The 21,831-nt window shown below is 38.4% G+C and overlaps 1 protein-coding gene across 3 annotated transcripts in view; it reads right to left on the reverse strand.

Annotated features, from left to right (window-relative positions):
* Positions 1–21,831, reverse strand: part of DNAH9 (dynein axonemal heavy chain 9) — a 316,438-nt gene that overhangs the window by 236,072 nt on the left and 58,535 nt on the right. For all 3 annotated transcript variants that reach the window (XM_088801911.1, XM_088801910.1, XM_088801912.1), the window contains exons 18-19: positions 5,356–5,578; positions 4,490–4,656 (exon numbers count right to left, since the gene is read on the reverse strand). In XM_088801911.1, coding sequence (XP_088658037.1) covers positions 4,490–4,656; positions 5,356–5,578 — 390 coding nt within the window. The remainder of the gene's footprint in view (positions 1–4,489; positions 4,657–5,355; positions 5,579–21,831) is intronic.

Consider the following 21,831-nt stretch of genomic DNA (forward strand, 5'->3'; position numbering starts at 1 on the left):
TATGTTCTGCTTCCTTGGCCCAGAAGATCCTCACTTCCCACGCCTCTTTTCTGCAAGTGGTTAATTCTCATTTGCCTATTGGCTCAAGCACCATCTTCATGGGGAACTTTTGTTCTCTTCAGTGGGGGTTAGAGTTGGCACCCAATGAACATGTCTAATTACTGATCTTTGAAGTTGTCCTTGAGGCTGTGAGTCCTTGAGGCTTGAGGGAATGTGTATCATCTTAAAATTCTAGCACTTACATCATTTTTTGCGAACTCCACTGTTGAGACCAGAACCTATGAAAAGTCTTGAATCAGTGAATGAGTCAGATTAACTGGAAGAACAGGGTCAAGCGGAACTAATAAGTCTTAGGATATTGATATGGCCCTGGGAGAGTTAATGATAATATAGCCAGCTCTTTTCTCCAGCTATAGACAACAGACACTGTGCAAGCAAGACAGAGCCCTTCTTTCCTCATGTCTGTAGCATCGAGCTATTTGGAAAGCCTTGCTTTTTTTAGCTGTCATGCAGGAAAGCACCCAATGAGAGGGTGTCTCCAACACAGCTCTTCCAACTGTTCAGAGAACCTAGTTGCCAGTCAGCTGAAAACACTAGCTCTCCATTGAGCTGGAGCTCAGAGGAATCAAAAACTTTAGCTAAGAAACCCCTGGATCACCCTGGTTTTGATGTGGGTAAGAAGACTGCATGTCATGGCATCGGTCCTTAAGGTCAGGAAGACCTTGTTCAAGGCCAGGAAGACTAAAGAAGAGAATGCAGCTAGAAGTATGGAACATTCCTTTCACTCAAAGGGGAGAGAGAGTTTGTCTCCAATTTTAAAAGTTGTGCAAAGTCCTTGAATCTCAGCATGATGATTTAGTCAATTACTGTGAAGTGAGAGAGCTCAGCTAAGAATATGCTGATACAGTTTAAAGTTAAGAAATAAAGGAGAAAGTAAAACTTGCCTTGGACGTGAAGAAAGAACCTCAACCCAAGCAACCTGACTTCACCCAGCACCTGTCAGACTACAAGGGCCTAATGAGACACTCACTTTCTTTTTCCTCCTCAGAGACAAAATCAATGTGAGCTTAACCTGTAATCTAATCAAGAGCAGAAACTTGCATTCACGGAGAAATGTACCAGGGTCTGCACTTTAAAATTCGTAAATGATCTCAAAGTGAAAGAACCAGAATTAAACTCATTAAACACACACAGTACCTAAAAATTTTAAACACACATTCACACACACCCAGCTAAGAAACAAAATAAAACATAAGCTGATACCCTCTAAGATTCCCTTTAGCAATAAATCTACAGTGCTGCTCTAGTCCTGACGGTTTTCTTGACAAGAAGAGGAATACATCAAAATTGCAGTAACGTTTGGTTTTCCACACTGTGTGCAGTTCTTTTCAAAGCATTCTTTTGCAAAGATTCATCTGCATGTCAAATTAACAGATGTGAATTTGGAAACCCAGCAAAGAGTAGCAATATCCTCATAGCCAGCAGATCCAAGTGTGAAGAAAAAAAAACAATGCAGCTATCAAATGAAAAAAACACTGCCAGCTGATTGATACACACACACACACACACTCACACGATGTAACTACGAAAGAGGGAGGGACACCAGATTTCCAACAGATACATAAAAACACACCAGCAAATAAGTGTTGTTTCCTTTCAAGCAGTCTCAGAAGTCTGTTTGGGAAGATATTGCACCAAACATCTTTGGAATTCCTCTTTTGAAATTTTCTGAAGAGACAGTTGCTGCAAAGGTATTATTAGGCTGGTGCAAAAGTAATTGCAGTTTAAAAGGTTAACAACTGCAAAAACTGCAGTTACTTTTGCACCAACCTAACATTAGTGTCATTGTTTGTATGGCTGCTGCAGTCAGTGTGATTATTGTTAACACAAAGCAGTACCACCCCGCTTGGTAACCCACCTCCCTCACCAGCTTTGGCTCTGCATGATCTGTGCTGAATTTCAGAACGTCAACTGCATGCCAAAGGAGAAGTCAAAAGAATGGGTCTCAGACTCTAAAAGGAAAGTCCCAAAAGGAGCTCCACAAATGTTCTGAGCACTAAATGTTTCTTTGGAACAAGGGCATAGCTCTGAAGGCAATTATTCTAAAGGGATACAGACTCATATGGAGTCATACGCCCTGGCATGACTGCTTAAAAAGAAACCAGTTACGTCACCTAGAGCAGCAGTCTCCAAGTTGGCTGCACAGTGGAACCACTTGAGGAGCTTAGGGTTACAAACTACTGATGCTCAGGAGTCACCCCCAGAGAGTTTAATTTAGTTGGTCCTTAGGACAGACTACACATTGGAAGCTTTAAGTGCTCCCCCAGGTGATTCAAATTTTCAGCCAACATGGCCGCACACTGCTTTAGAGTCCTATGTTGTGCATATATCTTAAGCATGGTTTACACAGCTATCCTTCCGACTCTAAATATACTCATCCTGTTCTCTGTAGCCCCAAGTATAATGTTTGGGAGATAGCAGCTGCTTAATAAATGTTTGTATAATACATGAATGATAAGAGTAGATAGGCCCTTACTGTGTGCCATGCTGAGTGACCAACAGTCCCAGTTTGCCTGAAACAGAGAGGCTTCCCCGGATGTGTGACTTTCAGTGCTGAAACCATGAGTCCCAGGAAAACCAAGATGGTTGGTGACTCTATGCTAAACACTTGCAAAGAGTATTTCTTTCATCCTATCAGCAACCTAATGAGGTGAATATTATTATTAACCCCATTTAACAGATGAGGAAACTGAAGCACAGAGATACTGAGTAGCTTCCCTGACATACACAGTAAGTTGTAGGCTGAGACTAGATACTAAGCAGCCGGAATCCAGCATCCACGTACTTAATCATTATACTGTATTTCCTTCCAATAGAGCTGTAGGGTTTTGTTTTTACTTTTTTGGATTTGTTTGTTGGGTTAACCTGTATCTCTCAATATTATATTTCTGTGAGTAAGTAACCCTTGAAAATGAAAAAGTTCTTCCCTCTTTACATAGGGCATGTTCAAGTTTAAAGACTTCTAAGCTTGTCTACGTATATAAAACTACAGAGGAGAGCCAGCAAGAAGCTCAGCTAGGGAAACTGAGAGCAAATCCTGGAACTGGAGTGAGAGGAGAGTAACCATTTCACCCAGCATTTCAGCAGACACAGGACAATTCAGAACCAGCGTGTTCTCCTGGTTGGAGACCATGGTGCTGGGCAGTGGACGAGGAGCAGACCCCAGGCAGGCGTCTCCACCAAGGGAGGAAGCCCCTGAGAAAGGAACCCATGTGTGTGCATGTGGGCACATGTGAATGGGGTTGCCTACCCTGTACCTGTTTTGTTTACGCAAAGACCCTTAATCACAAGTAGGGAGGTGTACGAGCAATACAAAGTAGAGAAAGCACACCCTGAAGTAAACCCTTCACCTCAGTCCTTCCTTTAGGCCACCAAAATGACTTCCAACATTATTTTAAATCCTATCAGCTTTTTTTTTTTGAAACCGAAAGGAGTCCGTGAGCACTTAGAATACTAACAGTTTAGTAAACACCTAGTAATATTAGGTCCAACCACTATGGAAAACAATACGGAGTTTCTTCAAAAAAGTTAAAAATAGATCTACCATACAACCCAGCAATTCCACTTTTTGGGAATGAAAACAGGATTTCAATGAGATATATGCACTCCCATGTTTATCACAGCATTATTCACAATACTCAGTCAAGATGTGAAAACAACCCAAATGCCCATCAATGGATGAATGGATAAAAAGATGTGGTACATATATACAGTAGAATATTATTCAGCCATGAGAAAGGGGGCTATCCTTCCATTTGCAACAACATGCATAGACCTTTAGCATATTAAACTAAGTGAGATAAGTCAGAGAAATACAAGCAGTGTGTGATATCACTTATATGTGGAATCTAAAAAAGTTAAACGTATAAAAAGCAAAGAATAAAACGGTGGGTTACCAGGGGGTGGGAATAGGAGTGATGGTATTTAAGGGTGCAGACTTATAACGAGTACTAAATAAGCCATAGAGACTAATGCACAGTATAAGGACTATAGACAATAATATATTGTAATTATGTAATGTGATAAATATCACTACATCGGTAATCATATTGTAACATATAAATGTATTAAAGTAACACACTGTACACCTTAAACTTACCCAATGTTACATGTCAAATTTATTTTTTTAAAACCCTCTAGTAATTTTATCATATTAAATCCCTTCATAGGCCTGGAGACACAGAAGGTTCTAGCCCTTTTTTTTTAAGGCAAAGTATTTGTACAACCTTTGGTCATCTCACATGGACCATGGTAGGACTCTGCCCACATCAGCACTGTGTTCTTACCAATGGACCTAAATGGGGGAGAAGACTGTTAGCTAGCCACCATCTGCTAAAAGAATACACAAATTCAATGCAAAGATCATCAGTGACTCAAAGACGGCCATGTTTAAAGGAAAGGAGGCAGCAGTGACAACTTGGGCCCATACCTGAAGGGAGCTTCTCTGTGGAATCTCTCCCAGAACTGCCTCTGTTCAAGCTCAAAGGCCGCACACCTCTGGCGGAGAAGAGCCACTTCGTTTGCCTGCAGGGGGGCCACACGCTGCCTCACAGTGATGGCCAACTTCTTTATGTTGCTCCATTTCTCAGGCAGCTCCTGCAAAGGAGACCTCAGTGTGGTCAGACACACAATGTGCTCCCCGCCCCCACAGTCCTGAAGTCAGACAGTACCCAGGTGTCTCCACCTCTGTGACAAAGCCATGTGACAATGTCCCGGTATCACAGGGCTGTTCTCAGTCCCCCTTCCTTGACTTAGCTCCCTGGTTGCCTGCTCCCCTCATTATTACCTACTTCAGATTCAACACCATTCTTCCTGACCTAACCTCTAACCTAGTAATCTGTGCCCTGTTCCATATTTTCAAAAGTGCTTGGTTATTTTATTAGGTTGGTGCAAAAGTAATTGCAGTTTTTGCAATTATTATCCTTTTAAACCACAATTACTTTTGCACCAACTTAATATGTCCCACATTTCCTCTTAGAGCACGTTAACATTTCTCAGACCTGACTTTTTCCTCTGAATGCAAAAGTTGGTTCAGCCCTAATTCTGGAAAAAAAACCAAAACACTTCATCCACATCAATTCTCCCAGGTATCTCCAGTATTATGTTGTTTCATATTTACTGAGTTTCAAGCATGTGCTAGACATTACACATACACTACACATACAGTCCCAAAACATGGACCTTGGGTTGTCGCCAAACCTGTTTTTCATTACTTCAAGCCAGCTCACCTCACTCTGAAATCCTGAAACTGTCCCTCTATTTCTTTTATTAAGAAAACATAAACTTTGCACTGACCTCTAACTGCTTAAACACTGTTTCTGGCAATTCTTGTTCATAGGCCTTCAGCAATTCAATAGTTTGCTTTAAGGGCTCAAACATCTCGTCGGTGCTGCTCTGCCGTTCCTTAAGAGCCAGGAGCTGTCCCATTACCTCAACCAATCCTTTGAAATCTCCTTTTTCAACTTCCTTGAGCAGGCTGCTCTCACTATTTTTTATAAACACTTCAAGGTCAGCCAAGCTAAGCAAAACAAACAAAGAGAACATCAGGAGCCATTTTCCTTCCACTGCTGGAAAGGAAGATTCATTTATTTCTCCAATAATAATGGCTATTGTTACAGAAAACTTTCCATGGGCCCAGCACGCTGCAGTGACTATCCCATAAGAATACAGGCCTCTTTAGAAGTGTCCAAGTCATGAAAGACAAAGACTGAGACCTCCATGCTGCAGGGAACTCAGGAGACATGACACGTTGGTGGGACAGCTGGTGACGTGAATAAAGTCTGTAGATTAGTTACCAGTTCTATATCAATATTGACTTCCTGGTTTGCAGTACTATGGTTACACAAGATGTTATTACTTGGGAAAACTGAAGCCAAAAGAGACCTCTTTGTACTATTTTTGTAACTTTTTTGGTAAGTCTGAAATCATTTCAAAGTGAAAAGTTAAAAAAACTGAAAAAAAAAAAAAATACTGTGACCTCTAAAATCATACACATTTGGGTTAGATTTTGACACTTAGGAGATGTGTAACCATGGCCACGTCATTTAGCATCACTGAGACTCAGTGTCCTCACCTATAAGATTGGAAAGATCATTTCTGTTTCACTGGATATTATAAGAATTAAATGTGATTTATTCTTTCATTCAAAAATGTTTATTGAGCATCTATCTATTCTGAGCCCCTAGCATGTCTCCAGGTTCTGAAAGTAGAATCATACATAAGATAAACAAAGGCTCCGCCCTAATGAAGTTTACATTCTAGTGGGAAAAGTAAATAGGAAACAGTGATAAAATCAGTTGTATACTTTCACATAGAGATGAGTGCTATGAGATAAAGAGATAGAGACTAAGAAGAGGGCTATTTCATATGGAGCACTCAGTGAGGCCTTTTTCCTGAGAGAATATTTGAGCAGAAATGTAAATGATGTGAAGAAGTGAGCCACAGGAAGAAATGGGAGAAGAGCTTTCCAGGTAGAAGGAGAAGCGTGAGTAAAGGCACTGAGACTGGATTAAGTTTGATTTGTTTGAGTAAAAGGGAAAAAGTCAGCGTGGTGGAAGCATAAGTGGAAAGGAGGCAGCATGGAGGGAGAGGTCAGAGCATTGACAGGGGCCAGATACTGCAGGGCCTTACTGACCATGGTAAGCCCAGGTTTTATTCTAAGCACAAGGACTCTGAGAAGGAGAATGACATGACTTGATTCATATTTTCCAAATGATCAGTAACTGGCAGAGAACAGGTTTTAGCTGGAGGCGGTAGTGATGGTGGTGGTGGCATTGGCGATGGGAAATCAAGAATAGAGGCCATTTAGGGACTACGGTTGGTACCCAGGTGTAGACAGAAGATGTTGTCTTTGAACTGGATGGTGGATGTCAAAAGTAGTCAGATTCAAGATAATTCTGCATGTATTGCCAGTGGGGCCCCCTGATGTATTGGGGGAAAAGGTGTGAGGGAACGAGAAAAATCAACAGTGACTCCTGGCAATGGGGCAAATGATGATGCCATTTAAAGGTCTGGGGAAGACCAGCTTTTCTTGGAGGGAGAAGAATAAGTTTAAACATGTTAGGTATGAGGGGCGTCACAGACACCAGGCACCTAAGTGAGACACTTATAGGCAGTTGAATGTAAGTCTAGAGTTCCTGACAGGGGTGAAAATATATACTTGGTACTTACCAGCAAACAGATGGATTTAAGTTGTTGGCTTAGATGTCACCCAGAATAGAATGTAGATAGAGAAGACAGTTCAGGATTGAGGTATCAAGAATTCTAGTATTTTGAAATCTAGAAGAAGAGATGAGCCCAGCTAAGGAGACCAAGAAGGCATAGCCAGTAAAATAGAAGGAAAACAATAAAAGTAAGGTATCCTGAAAGCCAGAGAAAGAAACTGTTTGGGAAAGGAGTGATCAGTTGTGTCAAATCCTGCTGTGAAATACAAGTAAGATGAGAGCTGATAATTGCCACAGTAATTGGCCATAAGAAAATCAATGGTGACTGCAGAGAAAGTTGGAGACTCATGGACTTCTGTTTCTAGCTGTCTGATGTACATGGTAATATGAATAACCCTTCTGCTAAAACAATTAATATGCTTAAGCAAATATTTCAAAATCACTTCAAAATGCATCACTAAAGTAACATGAAATTAATGAATCTCCAGAGGCTGAAAATGTAGTTAGAGCAAGAACTAAGTAAGGTTCAAAGCTGGCTTTCATGTGATAGTTTCTACTGATCCCCGGAGACCTTGAGTTTCTCTTTTGACAGCTTTATGGCATGTGGGGAACAAGTGACTCCGCCTAGGACCCATACAAGGTGAGGGGGCTAATAGAAAGCTGCCCATGAAGTCGCAATACCGTAAGGGTGAACAAGAAATACATACGCTGCACAGAAAAGGACAGTACGGAAACGTACCTGCCTTAACCTGGGCACTAAGGGGACCACAGGGCAAGTTGAAGTACAAGTGGTCTGGGATTGCAGGAGTCCCTTGAGGACTGGCAGAGACAAATACAAATCCTTTCCAGAGAAATGCAAGCAGAATCCAATCCTCAAAGGATTCCCATAGATAAAATCCAAGGAACATTATTTTTACAATCAAAAGTCACAAAATACACAAGGAAGGAAGTCACCATGAGTAGGGGCCAGCAGAAACAGCAAAATTAAACCTGTGACGATTTCAGATGTTGGAACTCAGATGCAGAACATAAAATAGCAATATTTAATATATTTAAAGGCCACAAAAAGAGTTCTCTTTTAAGCATCTTACTTCATTGTTCTTGACTCACATAGCAGGAGAAAGTGCTTTCCCTGCAATTTCTTGGACATCAATTCAAGACTAAGAAAAATAGCTTCATATTTTTAAGCATGATATATCAGCTTAGACAGAAATGCTTTCTTTAGGAATCACCCTCCAGAAGCCTAGATAAGCTCTTACAGTCTCAGTAGGTCACAGCCCCTCCCCCGACCCAGCTTTATGTTCAAGTTTAAATTCAGCATTGTTTCCAAGTCAGGAATGGAGGCAATTTCAGAGGCTTTTCAGATATGCCCAGAATCTGCGATAGTGCGTGGACCTTCTTATTAAATGATGGATTCTGAGAAGTGACAAAATTTATTGAGGTGAATAACATGAAAATTATGGCCTGCGGTGGCATTACTTTGTGAAAAGAAGCATAGGAAAAACTTTTCATATGTATTTTAGCAAAGCAAAAATGATCATACTGTGCTATGATAATGGGCAATTTTAGGAGAAAGACGCTAATAATTTTCTGTAGGGCTTTATGTTGCCTTTAATCTGTGGCATGAAGAAACAAACCATATTTAAGCTGACAAATCAAAAGTTGTCTTCAGAATATCCTCTAATTAATGTATTTTAGAACTTAAAAAATGAATAAATAAATAAAATAGAAGCCATAAAATTTGAGCAAAGAACAAGAGGGTATAAAATGAGCAAGCAAAATTACAAAATTACCAAGTAGAATATCTAAAAATGGAAAGTATAATTAAAAATTAAATCTTGTTGAATGGATTAAACAGGAGATTTAGAAAAAGCTGAAAGACAGAATTAGGCTGCTGTATGATAAAAGTGGAGAAGTTATTGAAAAATATAAAAATTGTTAAAAAAGCATGAGGGCAAGAAAAAGATCTCACATAAGTGTAATAAGAGCTCCAGAACACAGAGAGAAAGGGCAAGAAGCAATCTTGAGGAGATGCTGCCTGAGGATTTTCTTGAATTGCTGAAAGACACCAAATGTAAAGCCTGACAAATTCCAGGTGGAATTAATGTAAAGAAACTCACACAGGCACTTCAATATGAAACTGCAGAATACTAAAAAGACCAAAAACACTCTTAAAATTAGTTTCAGAGTAAAGACAGATTTCTACAAAATAAAACAAACAAACAAAAAACATTAGACCGATGGCTGACTGACTACTCAACAGCAAAAATGGAAGGCAAGACACAGTGGAATAACACTTTCAGTAGACTCACAGAAAATACCTGTTATCTTAAAATTCTCTCTTCCACAAAACCATTTTTTTTCCAAGAACAAATGTATACATTTTCAAGCAAAGAAAAAAATGAAAGGGTTCCACCAATAAACCCTTATTAAAGGAACTTCTAATGCATATACTGTAGATAACAGGTCTGTAGTGTAAAGAACAAAGATATCAGTAAATATGTAGTTAAATTAAATAAATATTGAATATATAAAAATAAAGTATAATTTTTGGAGTTTAAACAAATAGAGAACAATTGAAATTACTGGGAATAACAGAATGTAATTCAATGGATGAACACCTGAGATCAAACTATTCTAACATTTTTGGATTGATTGTGAGGAGAGTAACAATACTGATAAATTTATCCCTTTTAAGGATGCTTATTAAAATAGCTACAGTGCCCACTAGAGCAGTAGACCTAGATAGTACAACATGCAAATTAGCAGAAAGGTAAAAATGGAATAAGAAAGAGGAAAAGCAAAAGAAAACATTAAAAAAGCAAACAAACATTCAACCCAAAAGCAGGCAAGAAAGGAGAAAAAAAAAGGAAAAGATCAAATAGAAAGTACATAATAAAATAGTAGGAATGAATCTAAATATGGCAGAATAGATGTCAATGAACAAAACCCTTCAGGTATAAGACATACAGTAAGGTAGATAAACCTTCAATTTTATGCCTGTTATAAAAATTTCTCCTAACATAAAGGCAGAGAGAGACTGAAAGCCAAAGGATAAAATGAGAGACACCAGGCAAATATAATACAAAGGAAACTGGTTTAGTTACAGTAATATAAGATAGAACAGATTTTACTACAAGAAATACAGCTAGTGATAAAGAAGATCTTTAATGTGTGGCTAAAAGCTTCAATTTGCCAGGAAGATATATAAAGTTAAACTCTGTATGCTCACATAAGCTTAAAATATATGAAACAAAAAGTGACAGAAGTACAAGGAGAAATTCAAGATCTACCATCAAAGCGGAAGATTTTTTAACACAACTATCTCTGTAACTGATAAATTAAGCAGACAAAAACAAAAACAAAAAACAAACAAGGCAGTGAAGATACAGTGGATTTGAATAAAACAATTAACAAGTTTGATCAAATAAGCATGTACAGAACATTACACCCAGCAGTTATAAGAATACATATTCTTTTCAAATACAGTAGTACCTCGGTTTTCAAACATCTCCGTTGACAAACATTTCGGTTTATGAACGCCGTAAACCCAGAATAAATGCTTCAGTTTTCGAACACATTTCAGAAGTCCAACATATCACATGGCTGACAGCAAGATCCTGAGGCCTAGCTGTCGGCTGTTTTCCAATGTTTCAGAACTCCAACGGTCTTCCGGAACAGATTACGTTCGAAAACCGAGGTACCCATTCATCTATCGAAGGACATTTTGGTTGTTTCCATGTCTTGGCCACTGTAAACAAAGTAAGAAAAGATGATATAGGAACATTTGTGAAAACATGGATGGATCTTGAGAGAGTAATGCTGAGCGAAATAAGTCACACAGAAAAAGCAGCGAACCATGTGATTTCACTGATATGTGGTATATAAACCAAAAAGAACAAAAGAACAAGACAAACAAATGAGAAACAGAAACTCATAGACACAGACAATATTTTAGTGGTTACCAGAGGGTAAGAGGGGTGGGGGGTGGGAGATGAAGGTAAGGGGGATCAAATATATGGTGATGGAAGGAGAACTGACTCTGGGTGATGAACACACAATGGGATTTATAGATGATGTAATACAGAATTGTACACCTGAAATCTATGTAATTTTACTAACAATTGTCACCCCAATAAATTTAATAATAAAAAAAAAGAAAACCGAGGTACCACTGTAAGTGTCCAGAACAATTACAAAAACTGACCATACTGTAGTGTATAGAGCAAGCTTCAACAAATTTCAGACATTGTTATTACATATATCACAGTCTCTGACCACATTGTTAGAAATTAGTAACAGAAATGTAACTAGAAGAACCCCATATTTGGAAAATTAAATATATATAAACACAACATAATGGATATTAAAAAATTTAGAACTAAATTATAATCAAAATATTGCATACTAAGGCTTGTGACATGTAGGTAAAATTGTACTGCAAATGGAATTTATAACTTTTTTTTTTTTTTAATTAAATTTATTGGGGTGACAATTGTTAGTAAAATTACATAGATTTCAGGTGTACAATTCTGTATTACATCATCTATAAATCCCATTGTGTGTTCATCACCCAGAGTCAGTTCTTCCATCACCATATATTCGATCCCCCTTACCCTCACCCCCCCCCACCCCCCTTACCCTCTGGCAACCACTAAACTATTGTCCGTGTCTATGAGTTTCTGTTTCTCATTTGTTTGTCTTGTTCTTTTGTTGTTTTTGGTTTATATACCACATATCAGTGAAATCACATGGTTCTCTGCTTTTTCTGTCTGACTTGTTTCGCTCAGCATTACTCTCTCAAGATCCATCCATGTTGTCACAAATGTTCCTATATCATCTTTTCTCACTGCCGAATAGTATTCCATTGTGTATATGTACCACAACTTCTTTATCCATTCATCTATCGAAGGACATTTTGGTTGTTTCCATGTCTTGGCCACTGTAAACAAAGCTGCAATGAACACTGGCGCACACGTGTCTTTATCTCTAAATGTTTTCAGATTTTTTGGGTAGATACCCAGGAGAGGGATTGCTGGGTCATACGGCAATTCTATTCGTAATTCTTTGAGGAACCTCCACACTGCCTTCCATAACGGCTGCACCAGTCTGCATTCCCACCAACAGTGTATGAGGGTTCCTTTTTCTCCACAGCCTCTCCAACATTTGTTACTATTTGTCTTGTTGATGATAGCCATTCTGACTGGGGTGAGGTGATATCTCATTGTGGTTTTGATTTGCATTTCTCTGATGATTAGTGATGTTGAGCATTTTTTCATATGTTTATTTGCCATTTGTATGTCCTCTTTGGAGAAATGTCTCTTCAAGTCCTCTGCCCATTTTTCAATTGGGTTGTTTGTTTTTTTGTTGTTGAGTTGCATGAGTTCCTTGTATATTCTGGATACTAGCCCCTTATCGGAGGCACTGTTTGCAAAAATCTTCTCCCATTCAGTTGGTGGCCTCTTTATTTTGTCAATGGTTTCTTTCTCTGTGCAGAAGCTTTTAAGTTTCATATAGTCCCATTCATTTATTTTAGCTTTTACTTCCATTGCCTTTGGAGTCAAGTTCATAAAATGCTCTTTGAACCCAAGGTCCATAAGTTTAGTACCTATGTTTTCTTCTATGCAGTTTATTGTGTCAGGTCTTATGCCTAAGTCTTTGATCCATTTTGAATTAACTTTGGTACATGGTGACAAATAGCAGTCCAGTTTCATTCTTTTGCACGTGGCTATCCAATTCTCCCAGCACCATTTATTGGAGAGGCTGTCTTTGCTCCATTGTATGTTTTTAGCTTCTTTGTCAAAAATTATCTGTCCATATTTATGTGGTTTTATTTCTGGGTTCTCAATTCTATTCCATTGGTCTATGTGTCTGTTTTTCTGCCAATACCATGCTGTTTTGATTATTGTGGCCCTGTAGTACAGGCCAAAGTCAGGAAGTGTGATACCTCCATTATAGTTCTTTTTTCTTAAGATTGCTTTGGCTATTCGGGGTCTTTTGTGGTTCCAAACAAATCTGATGATTTTTTGTTCTATTTCTTTAAAATATGCCATTGGGATTTTGATGGGGATTGCATTGAATCTGTATATTGCTTTGGGTAATATGGCCATTTTAACTATGTTGATTCTTCCAATCCATGAGCACGGAATGTCTTTCCATTTCTTTGTGTCTTCAATTTCTTTCAAAAATGTCTTATAGTTTTCAGCATATAGGTCTTTCACATCCTTGGTTAAGTTTATTCCTAGGTATTTTATTCTTTTTGCTGCAATTGCAAAAGGAATTGTTTTTTGTATTTCTTTTTCTGAGATTTCACTGTTAGTATATAGGAAGGCAATGGACTTTTGTGCGTTGATTTTGTAGCCAGCAACTTTACTGTATTCGTTGATTGTTTCTAATAGCTTTTTGGTGGAGTCTTCAGGGTTTTCTATATATAGCATCATGTCATCTGCAAAGAGTGATAATTTAACTTCTTCATTCCCAATTTGGATGCCTTTTATTTCTTTCTCTTGCCTGATTGCTCTGGCAAGGACTTCCAACACTATGTTGAAAAGCAGAGGTGATAGGGGACAGCCCTGTCGTGTTCCTGAACGTAGAGCAAAGGGCTTCAGTTTTTCTCCATTAATTATGAGATTAGCAGAGGGCTTGTCATATATGGCCTTTATTATGTTAAGGTATTTTCCTTCTATACCCATTTTATTAAGTGTTTTAATCATAAATGGATGTTGTATCTTGTCAAATGCTTTTTCTGCATCAATTGATATAATCATATGATTTTTGTCCTTTATTTTGTTTATGTGATGTACCACATTGATGGATTTACGGATGTTGAACCATCCTTGTGCCCTGGGGATGAACCCCACTTGGTCGTGATGAATAATCTTTTTAATGCATTGTTGTATTCGATTTGCTAGAATTTTATTTAGGATTTTTGCATCAGTATTCATTAGAGATATTGGTCTGTAGTTTTCTTTTTTTGTGCTGTCCTTACCAGGTTTTGGTATCAGGGTAATGTTGGCCTCATAAAATGAGTTAGGGAGTACTGTCTCTTCTTCAATTTTTTGGAAGAGTTTGTGCAGAATTGGTATTAGATCCTCTTTGAAGGTTTGGTAGAATTCACTAGTGAAGCCATCTGGTCCCGGACTTTTCCTTTTGGGAAGGTTTTGGATGACTGATTCAATTTCGTTACTGGTGATCGGTCTGTTTAGATTTTCCAGTTCTTCATGGTTCAGCCTTGGAAGGCTATATGTTTCTAAGAACTTGTCCATTTCTTCTAGGTTGTTGAATTTGGTGGCATATAATCCTTCATAGTATTCTTGGATGATCCTTTGTATTTCTGTGGTGTCCGTGATAACTTCCCCTTTTACGTTTCTGATTTTGTTAATCAGTGTCTTCTCTCTTTTTATCTTAGTAAGTCTAGCCAAGGGTTTGTCAATTTTGTTAATCTTTTCAAAGAACCAGCTCTTTGTCACATTAATTTTTTCTATTGTCTTTTTGTTCTCTATTTCATTTAGTTCTGCTCTAATTTTTATTATTTCCTTTCTTCTGCTGACCTTGGGTTTTACTTGTTCTTCTTTTTCTAGTTCTTTAAGGTGTAACATGAGGTTATTTATTTGAGAGTTTTCTTGTTTCTTGAGATAGGCCTGTAATGAGATAAATTTCCCTCTTAAAACTGCTTTCGCTGCATCCCAAAAATTTTGGTAGGATGTATTTTCATTGTCATTTGTTTCTATGTATCTTTTGATCTCTTCTCTAATTTCTTCTTTGACCCAGTCCTTCTTTAAAAGTATGTTGTTTAATCTCCATGTATTTGTGTTTTTTCCCGCTTTCTTTTTACAGTTGATATCCAATTTCAAAGCCTTGTGATCAGAGAATATGCATGGTATGATTTCAATCTTCTTAAATTTGTTGAGACTGATTTTATGTCCCAATATATGGTCTATCCTTGAGAATGTTCCATCTACACTAGAAAAGAATGTATAGTCTGATGTTTTAGGATGAAGTGCTCTATAAATGTCAATTATGTCCATTTCATCTAATGTGTCATTTAGGGCTACTATTTCGTTATTTATTTTCTGTTTGGATGATCTATCCATAGCTGTCAATGATGTATTTAAGTCCCCTAGTATAATTGTGTTTTGGTCAATTTCTCCCTTTAGTTCTGTTAGTAGTTGCTTGGTGTATTTCGGTGCTCCCTGATTGGGGGCATAAATATTGATGACTGTTATGTCTTCTTGTTGTACAGTCCCCTTCACCATTATGAAATGTCCATCTTTATCTCTTGTTATCTTTTTCACCTTGAAGTCTGTTTCATCTGATATCATTATGGCTACACCTGATTTTCTCTGGGTACCATTTGCTTGGAGTCTCAATTTCCACCCTTTCACTTTGAGTCTATGCTTGTCCTTGTAGCTGAGATGTGTTTCTTGTAGACAGCATATGGTTGGGTTTAGTTTTTTGATCCAATCTGCTACTCTGTGCCTTTTTATTGGTGAGTTCAGTCCATTTACATTTAGGGTGATTATTGATATGTGAGGATTTCCTGTCATTCTATCTTTAGTTTTCTGGTAAGGCTGTGTCTCCATTGTTTCTTTGCCTTTTTGTTGTTGTCTATTATTTCTGTGTGGTGGTATTCTATGATGTTTCCCTCTGTTTCTTCTTTTATTTCAGTATATATTTCAATTCTGGATTTATTTTGAGTGGTTACCCTTAAGTTTATGTAAAAGAAAGTTTGATATTTAGAGTATTCCATTTTCTTCAGCACGCTTACTTTCTCCATTCCCATATTCCGGTTCAGGCCTTTACTCTCCCCCTTTTTGAGTTGTGGTTGCCACAAATTGTCCCTGTTGATGGTGGTCGAATAGCCTCCTTTAGTATTTCTTGTAGTGCAGGTCGTGTATTAGAAAATTCCCTCAGCTTCTGTATGTCTGGAAAGGTCTTTATTCCTCCTTCATATCTAAAGGATATCTTTGCTGGATATATTATTCTTGGCTCATGATTTCTCTCTTTCAATAGTTTGAATATTTGGTTCCACTCCCTCCTGGCTTGTAGAGTTTCTGCTGAAAAATCTGATGATAATCTAATGGGCTTTCCTTTGTATGTTACCGTCTTCTTTTCCCTGGCTGCCTTGAGGATTCTTTGTCGTTGATTTTAGACAGCTTCAATACAATGTGCCTTGGAGAAGGCCTGTTGGGATTGAGGTAACTAGGTGTTCTATTTGCTTCTTGGATTCGAGGGTCCAGTTCTGTCCACAAATTTGGGAAGTTCTCATCGACAATTTGTTTGAATATATTCTCTGTTCCCTTCTCTCTTTCTTCTCCTTCTGGTATGCCCATTATTCTTATATTGCTCTTTCTGATGGAGTCAGAAAGTTCTTGTAGAGTTCTTTCATTTCTTTTAAGTCTCAAGTCTCTTTCTTCTTCTATCTGTGTCATTTCCAGGTTTCTATCTTCGATGTCACTGATTCTTTCCTCCATCTGGTCAACTCTACTACCTAAGCTGGTTATTTCATTCTTAATTTCTTCTATTGAGTTCTTAATCTCCAGAAATTCTATTTGGTTCTTTTTTAAGATTTCAATCTCTTTCGTAAAATGCTCATACTGTTCTTTGATTGAGTTTCTGAGTTCATTTAACTGCCTATCTGTGTTTTCTTGTATCTCGTTGAGTTTTTTCAGAACTGCAATCTTGAATTCTCTGTCATTTAAGTCACATATTTCTGTATCTTTAAGTGCCTTCTCTGGAGATTTTTCACTTTCTTTCTGAGCTATCTTGTTGCCTTGGTTATTCATGGCGATTACTGGTTTACTATTTCTCTTCCTAGACATCTACAGGAGTGACTTCTGCAACAGGTTGATAGAAAGCGGTCTTTCTTTTGTTTGCCAGTACTTGTTGGTAGAATGTTTTATTATTTCTCCAACTGCAACTTATTTTTCTTCTCCCACACGGTAGTGCTGTTTTCTCTGCACTATTCCAACTTCTCACACAATGGGGGGATTCCCTGGGAGACGGGCTTCTCCTCTATTTATAGTTCATCTAGGTCACAGGGCGCAGTGTCCCGGGGGGTATGCGGAGAGCTTTTGATGTTCCAAAGCTCTTCCAGCTCCTGATTCAGAGCCCGTATGTTTCAGCAGTTCTGTTTACTCCTGCAGGGATCCGCCCAAATAGGTGGGGTCAGGGGCGGGGTGAGTTGTGAGAGGTGGCCCAGAGCAATGGCGGCGACCACCACCACAGCCGATCCTGCTTCCACAGCTCTCTCCCCTTTGCCGGAACTAGTTGGGCTGTGAATTTGTGTCTGCAGTACACAGTTCTCAAAATAGCAAATTTTCTGTTGTTTTGATCTGACACTGCTACTGTTTTGCTTCTAGCACCGGGCAGGTGGGGGCGGGGCGAGCTCTGGGAGGGGAGGGAGGGGGCGGCTAGTCTCAGTGCCTAAGGCTCCGTTCTCTGCTCGGCAGTGCGGGCTTAAACTACCGTTTTCAGCCTTTTTCCCTCAGTCTTTTCTCCGAGGTCTCTGCCGTGAGCGTTGGGTTCAGCTGTGTTATATGCTGTCCCCTCAGCCCCGTGGGCCACAAGCGGAGCCCTAGCAGTCCGAGTTCTTCCCTCTCCCGCAGCTGCGGTAGTTCCGGGAGGCAGCGAGCTCGGCACACTGAGCTAGGTCTGCGTCCTGCGCCCGCGCGGCTCCGTCTCCGCGCACCTCTCCCTTTCCTCCTCCCTCCACTCGCGCGAATCTCCCACCTGTAGGTGATTTCAGTCGGTAGTGGGCCTCTTCGTCTTGCCTGTCTGCTGTGCAGGGAGTCCTTTGTGGAGTTTTTGTTGTTCGATTCTTTGTAAATTCCAGGGGAGCTTTACAGAGGATCACCTCACTCCGCCATTTTTCGGAATTTATAACTTTAAGTGTTACATTAAAAAAGACAGAAGGCTCAAAATAAGTCAACAAGCATCCATCTTAAGTCAGCCAAAGAACAGAAAATAAATCCAAAGAAAGTAGAAGGAAACAATAAACATGAAAGAATAAAAACAATAAACATAAAAGAATAAATTATTGAAATAGAAATAAAATTATAATGAAGAAGATGCATGGGGTCAAAAGACAGTTCTTTGTAAATCTGTGGGCAAGATTAGTCAAGAAAAGAAACCAGAAGGACAAATAAGATTGAGTAGAAATAAGAAGAGGAACATAACCACAGATTCTGTATAGATTAAATAGGTAAGAGAATATTATAAATTTTATGACAATAGTTTGAAGATTTATATGAAATATATACATTCCTAGACAAATATGACCTACTAAGGAATATAAAACCTTAATATTCCTATAACCATTAGAAAAATTAAGTAGGTAAAAATCTTGTCACAAAGAAAATACCAAGCCCAGATGGCTCAATGGGAGATTTAAATCAAACTTTCAAGGATCAGAGAAATCCAACCTTACACCAACTCTTCCAGAGAATAAATAAAAATTACTTCCTAAGTCATTTTATGAACCAGCAAAACTACAGAGCAAGATCAGACAAAGATAGAATAAGGAAGGAAAAATTGAAGGACAATCTCAATTGCAAAATAGGTGCATCAATGCTAAACAAAATATTTGCAAACAAAATCAACCAATGAATATATTGGAAAATATAGTACTTTGTGTTAGGCTTACCTCAGTAATGCTGGGTAGGTTTAATATTAGAAAACAAACAACATGTTCACCACTTTAAGATTTTGAGAAGGGAAAAAACAGAATTATCTTACTGTAATTAGGAAAATCACTTGATAAAATATTATTTTTTATGCTAAATTCCCTTAACTATATAGTAATAGAAGGGAACTTTTTAATCAGATAAAGAGAATCAACAAAAACTCATAGCAAATATTATACTTAGTAGTGGAATGTTGAAAGCATCCCCTTTAATATCAGGGACAAGGCAAGGGCACTTACTTGTCATCACCACTTTTGCAACATTGGACTAGAAGTTCTAGCCAGCATGTTAAGGTAAGAAATAGCAATAAAACGCATTTTAAGGAAAAGACTGAGTCATATGATCCAGCAATCCCTCTTCTAGGTATCTACCCAAAATATCTGAAAACATTTATCCGTAAAGACATATGTGCCCCTGATGTTCAGTGCAGTATTATTCATGGCGGCCAACACATGGAAACAACCAAAGTGTCCTTTATTGGATGATTGTATAACAAAGATGTGGTACATATACACAATGGAATACTACTTGGCCATAAGAAAAGATGGAATACTGCCATTTGCGATACCATGGATGGATCTTGAAATTATCATGCTAAGAGAAATAACGCAGACAGAAAAAGTCAAGAACCATATGCCTTCTCTCATATGTGGCATATAAAACTGAAAGCGACAAACAAAAAATCATTGACACACACAACAGTTGAGTGGTTACCAGAAGGTAAGGAGATGGGGGAGGGCTGTGGTAGAGCAGGGTGAAGACAGTCAAATATATGGTGATGGAAGGAGAACTGACTGGGTGGTGAGCACACAATAGATTATGTATTATAGAATTGTACACTTGAAACCTAAATAATTTTACTAACCAATGTCACTGCAATAAATTTAATAAAAATTTTTTTAAAAGAGAAGGAAGATATGAAACTAGCATAAAATTTTAGATGGTGACTGTATATAGCAAACCCAAATGAATACACAGATAAATGATTAAAATTAATAAGTTAATTTAGCAAAGTTGCTTGACACAAAATCAATACATAAAAATCAATTCCATTTCCACAGAAAATACGATTTTAAAATATCATTTATACTAGGAACCAAAAAATAAAATACCTAGGAATAAATCTTAACAAAGACATGAAAATACTTTAAACATCATGATTATAAAATTTCACTGAAAGATATTTAAAAATACATAGATAAATGGTGAGAAAACATGTTCTTGGACAGGAATACTCAATACTATAAAAAGGACAATTCTCCTCAAATTGATTGATAGTCACTGCAAAAACAATCAAAATCCCTACAGATTTTTTATTTGCAAACTGATTTTAAACTTTACGTAAAATAGCAAGGGCCAAAAACTGTTGAGACATTCTTATTAAAAGTGAACAAAGTGGACTTGCCCTGCCAGGTATCATAATTTATTACAGAGCTGTGGTAATGAGGACTGTGTCATATTCATGAACCAATAGACAAGGGGCTACTTATTGTGAGAGATAAAACTATAAAACTTTTAGGAGATGATATAGGAAAGTATCATTAGGATCTCAGGGCAATAAAGGATTTCTTTAAAAAGACAAAAGAGAGCAACATAAAAGGAAAGGTGGACACATTTGGCTACATTAAAATGAAGAACTGCTCATCAACATATATCATAAATGCAATGGAAAGACAAGCCACAGAATGGGAGAATATATTTGCAATATATACAACTAGCAAAGGATTAAATATAGAATATATAAGTAACTTCTGAACATCAAATAGGAAAAAAATAAAGTCCAATAAAAATGGGCAAGAACTGGGCCGGCCCGATGGCTCAGGCGGTTAGAGCTCCGTGCTCCTAACTCCGAAGGTTGCCAGTTCGATTCCCACATGGGCCAGTGGGCTTTCAACCACAAGGTTGCCAGTTCAATTCCTCGAGTCCCGCAAGGGATGGTGGGCTCTGCCCCCTGCAACTAAGATTGAACACAGCACCTTGAGCTGAGCTGCCGCTGAGCTCCCGGATGGCTCAGTTGGTTGGAGCTCGTCCTCTCGACCACAAGGTTGCCGGTTTGACTCCTGCAAGGGATGGTGGGCTGTGCCCCCTGCAACTAGCAACGGCAACTGGACCTGGAGCTAAGCTGCGCCCTCCACAACTAAGACTGAAAGAACAACAACTTGAAGCTGAACAGAACCCTCCACAACTAAGATTGAAAGGAAAACAACTTGACTTGGAGAAAAGTCCTGAAAGTGCACACTGTTCCCCAATAAAGTCCTGTTCCCCTTCCCCAATTAAAAAAAAAAAAATTATACAAGAAATTCATAAAAAAAAAAGGGCAAGAACTATGAACAGAAGAAATATAATGACTCACCAAAAACAGTATTTACCACAATGATACCACAAAGCTCCCACCAGAACGGCCAGCATTAAACAGTCTGTCAATACCAGGAGGTCACTGAGGATGTGGGGCTACAGGAATTTTCACACCTGGCTGCAAAACCTTGGAGAGAGCTCAAATTGTATGCATTCTCTTTGATCCAGCAATTCCACTCTTATGTATATACCTTAGACGTGTGGTGGCCCATGTACCTCACGATACATGTGTGAGAGTACTCAGAGCAACATTGCTGGTATCAGCAAAATCACCTGAAACAACCACATGTCCACCAACCACAGAACAGATAGGTAAGGTGCTGTACAATCATAGGATGCAATACTCTACAGCAATGAAAATGAAGGAAATACAGCTGCACTCCTAACATGGATGGATCTCAAACATAACTGAGTGAAAGAAATAGGACACAGAAAAATATATAATATGCAATAGTTTCATTTTCATAGTTTCAAAATGCAAACCTACATATGTATGTGGGCATATATATGTATATGCATACATGCATGTGTGTATACATCAAGCCATGAAGAAAAGCATGAAGAGGATT

Source organism: Rhinolophus sinicus, chromosome 12 (genome assembly GCF_057876585.1).
Source record: "Rhinolophus sinicus isolate RSI-liver-muscle chromosome 12, RSI-T2T, whole genome shotgun sequence".
In the NCBI taxonomy this organism is placed as follows: domain Eukaryota; kingdom Metazoa; phylum Chordata; class Mammalia; order Chiroptera; family Rhinolophidae; genus Rhinolophus; species Rhinolophus sinicus.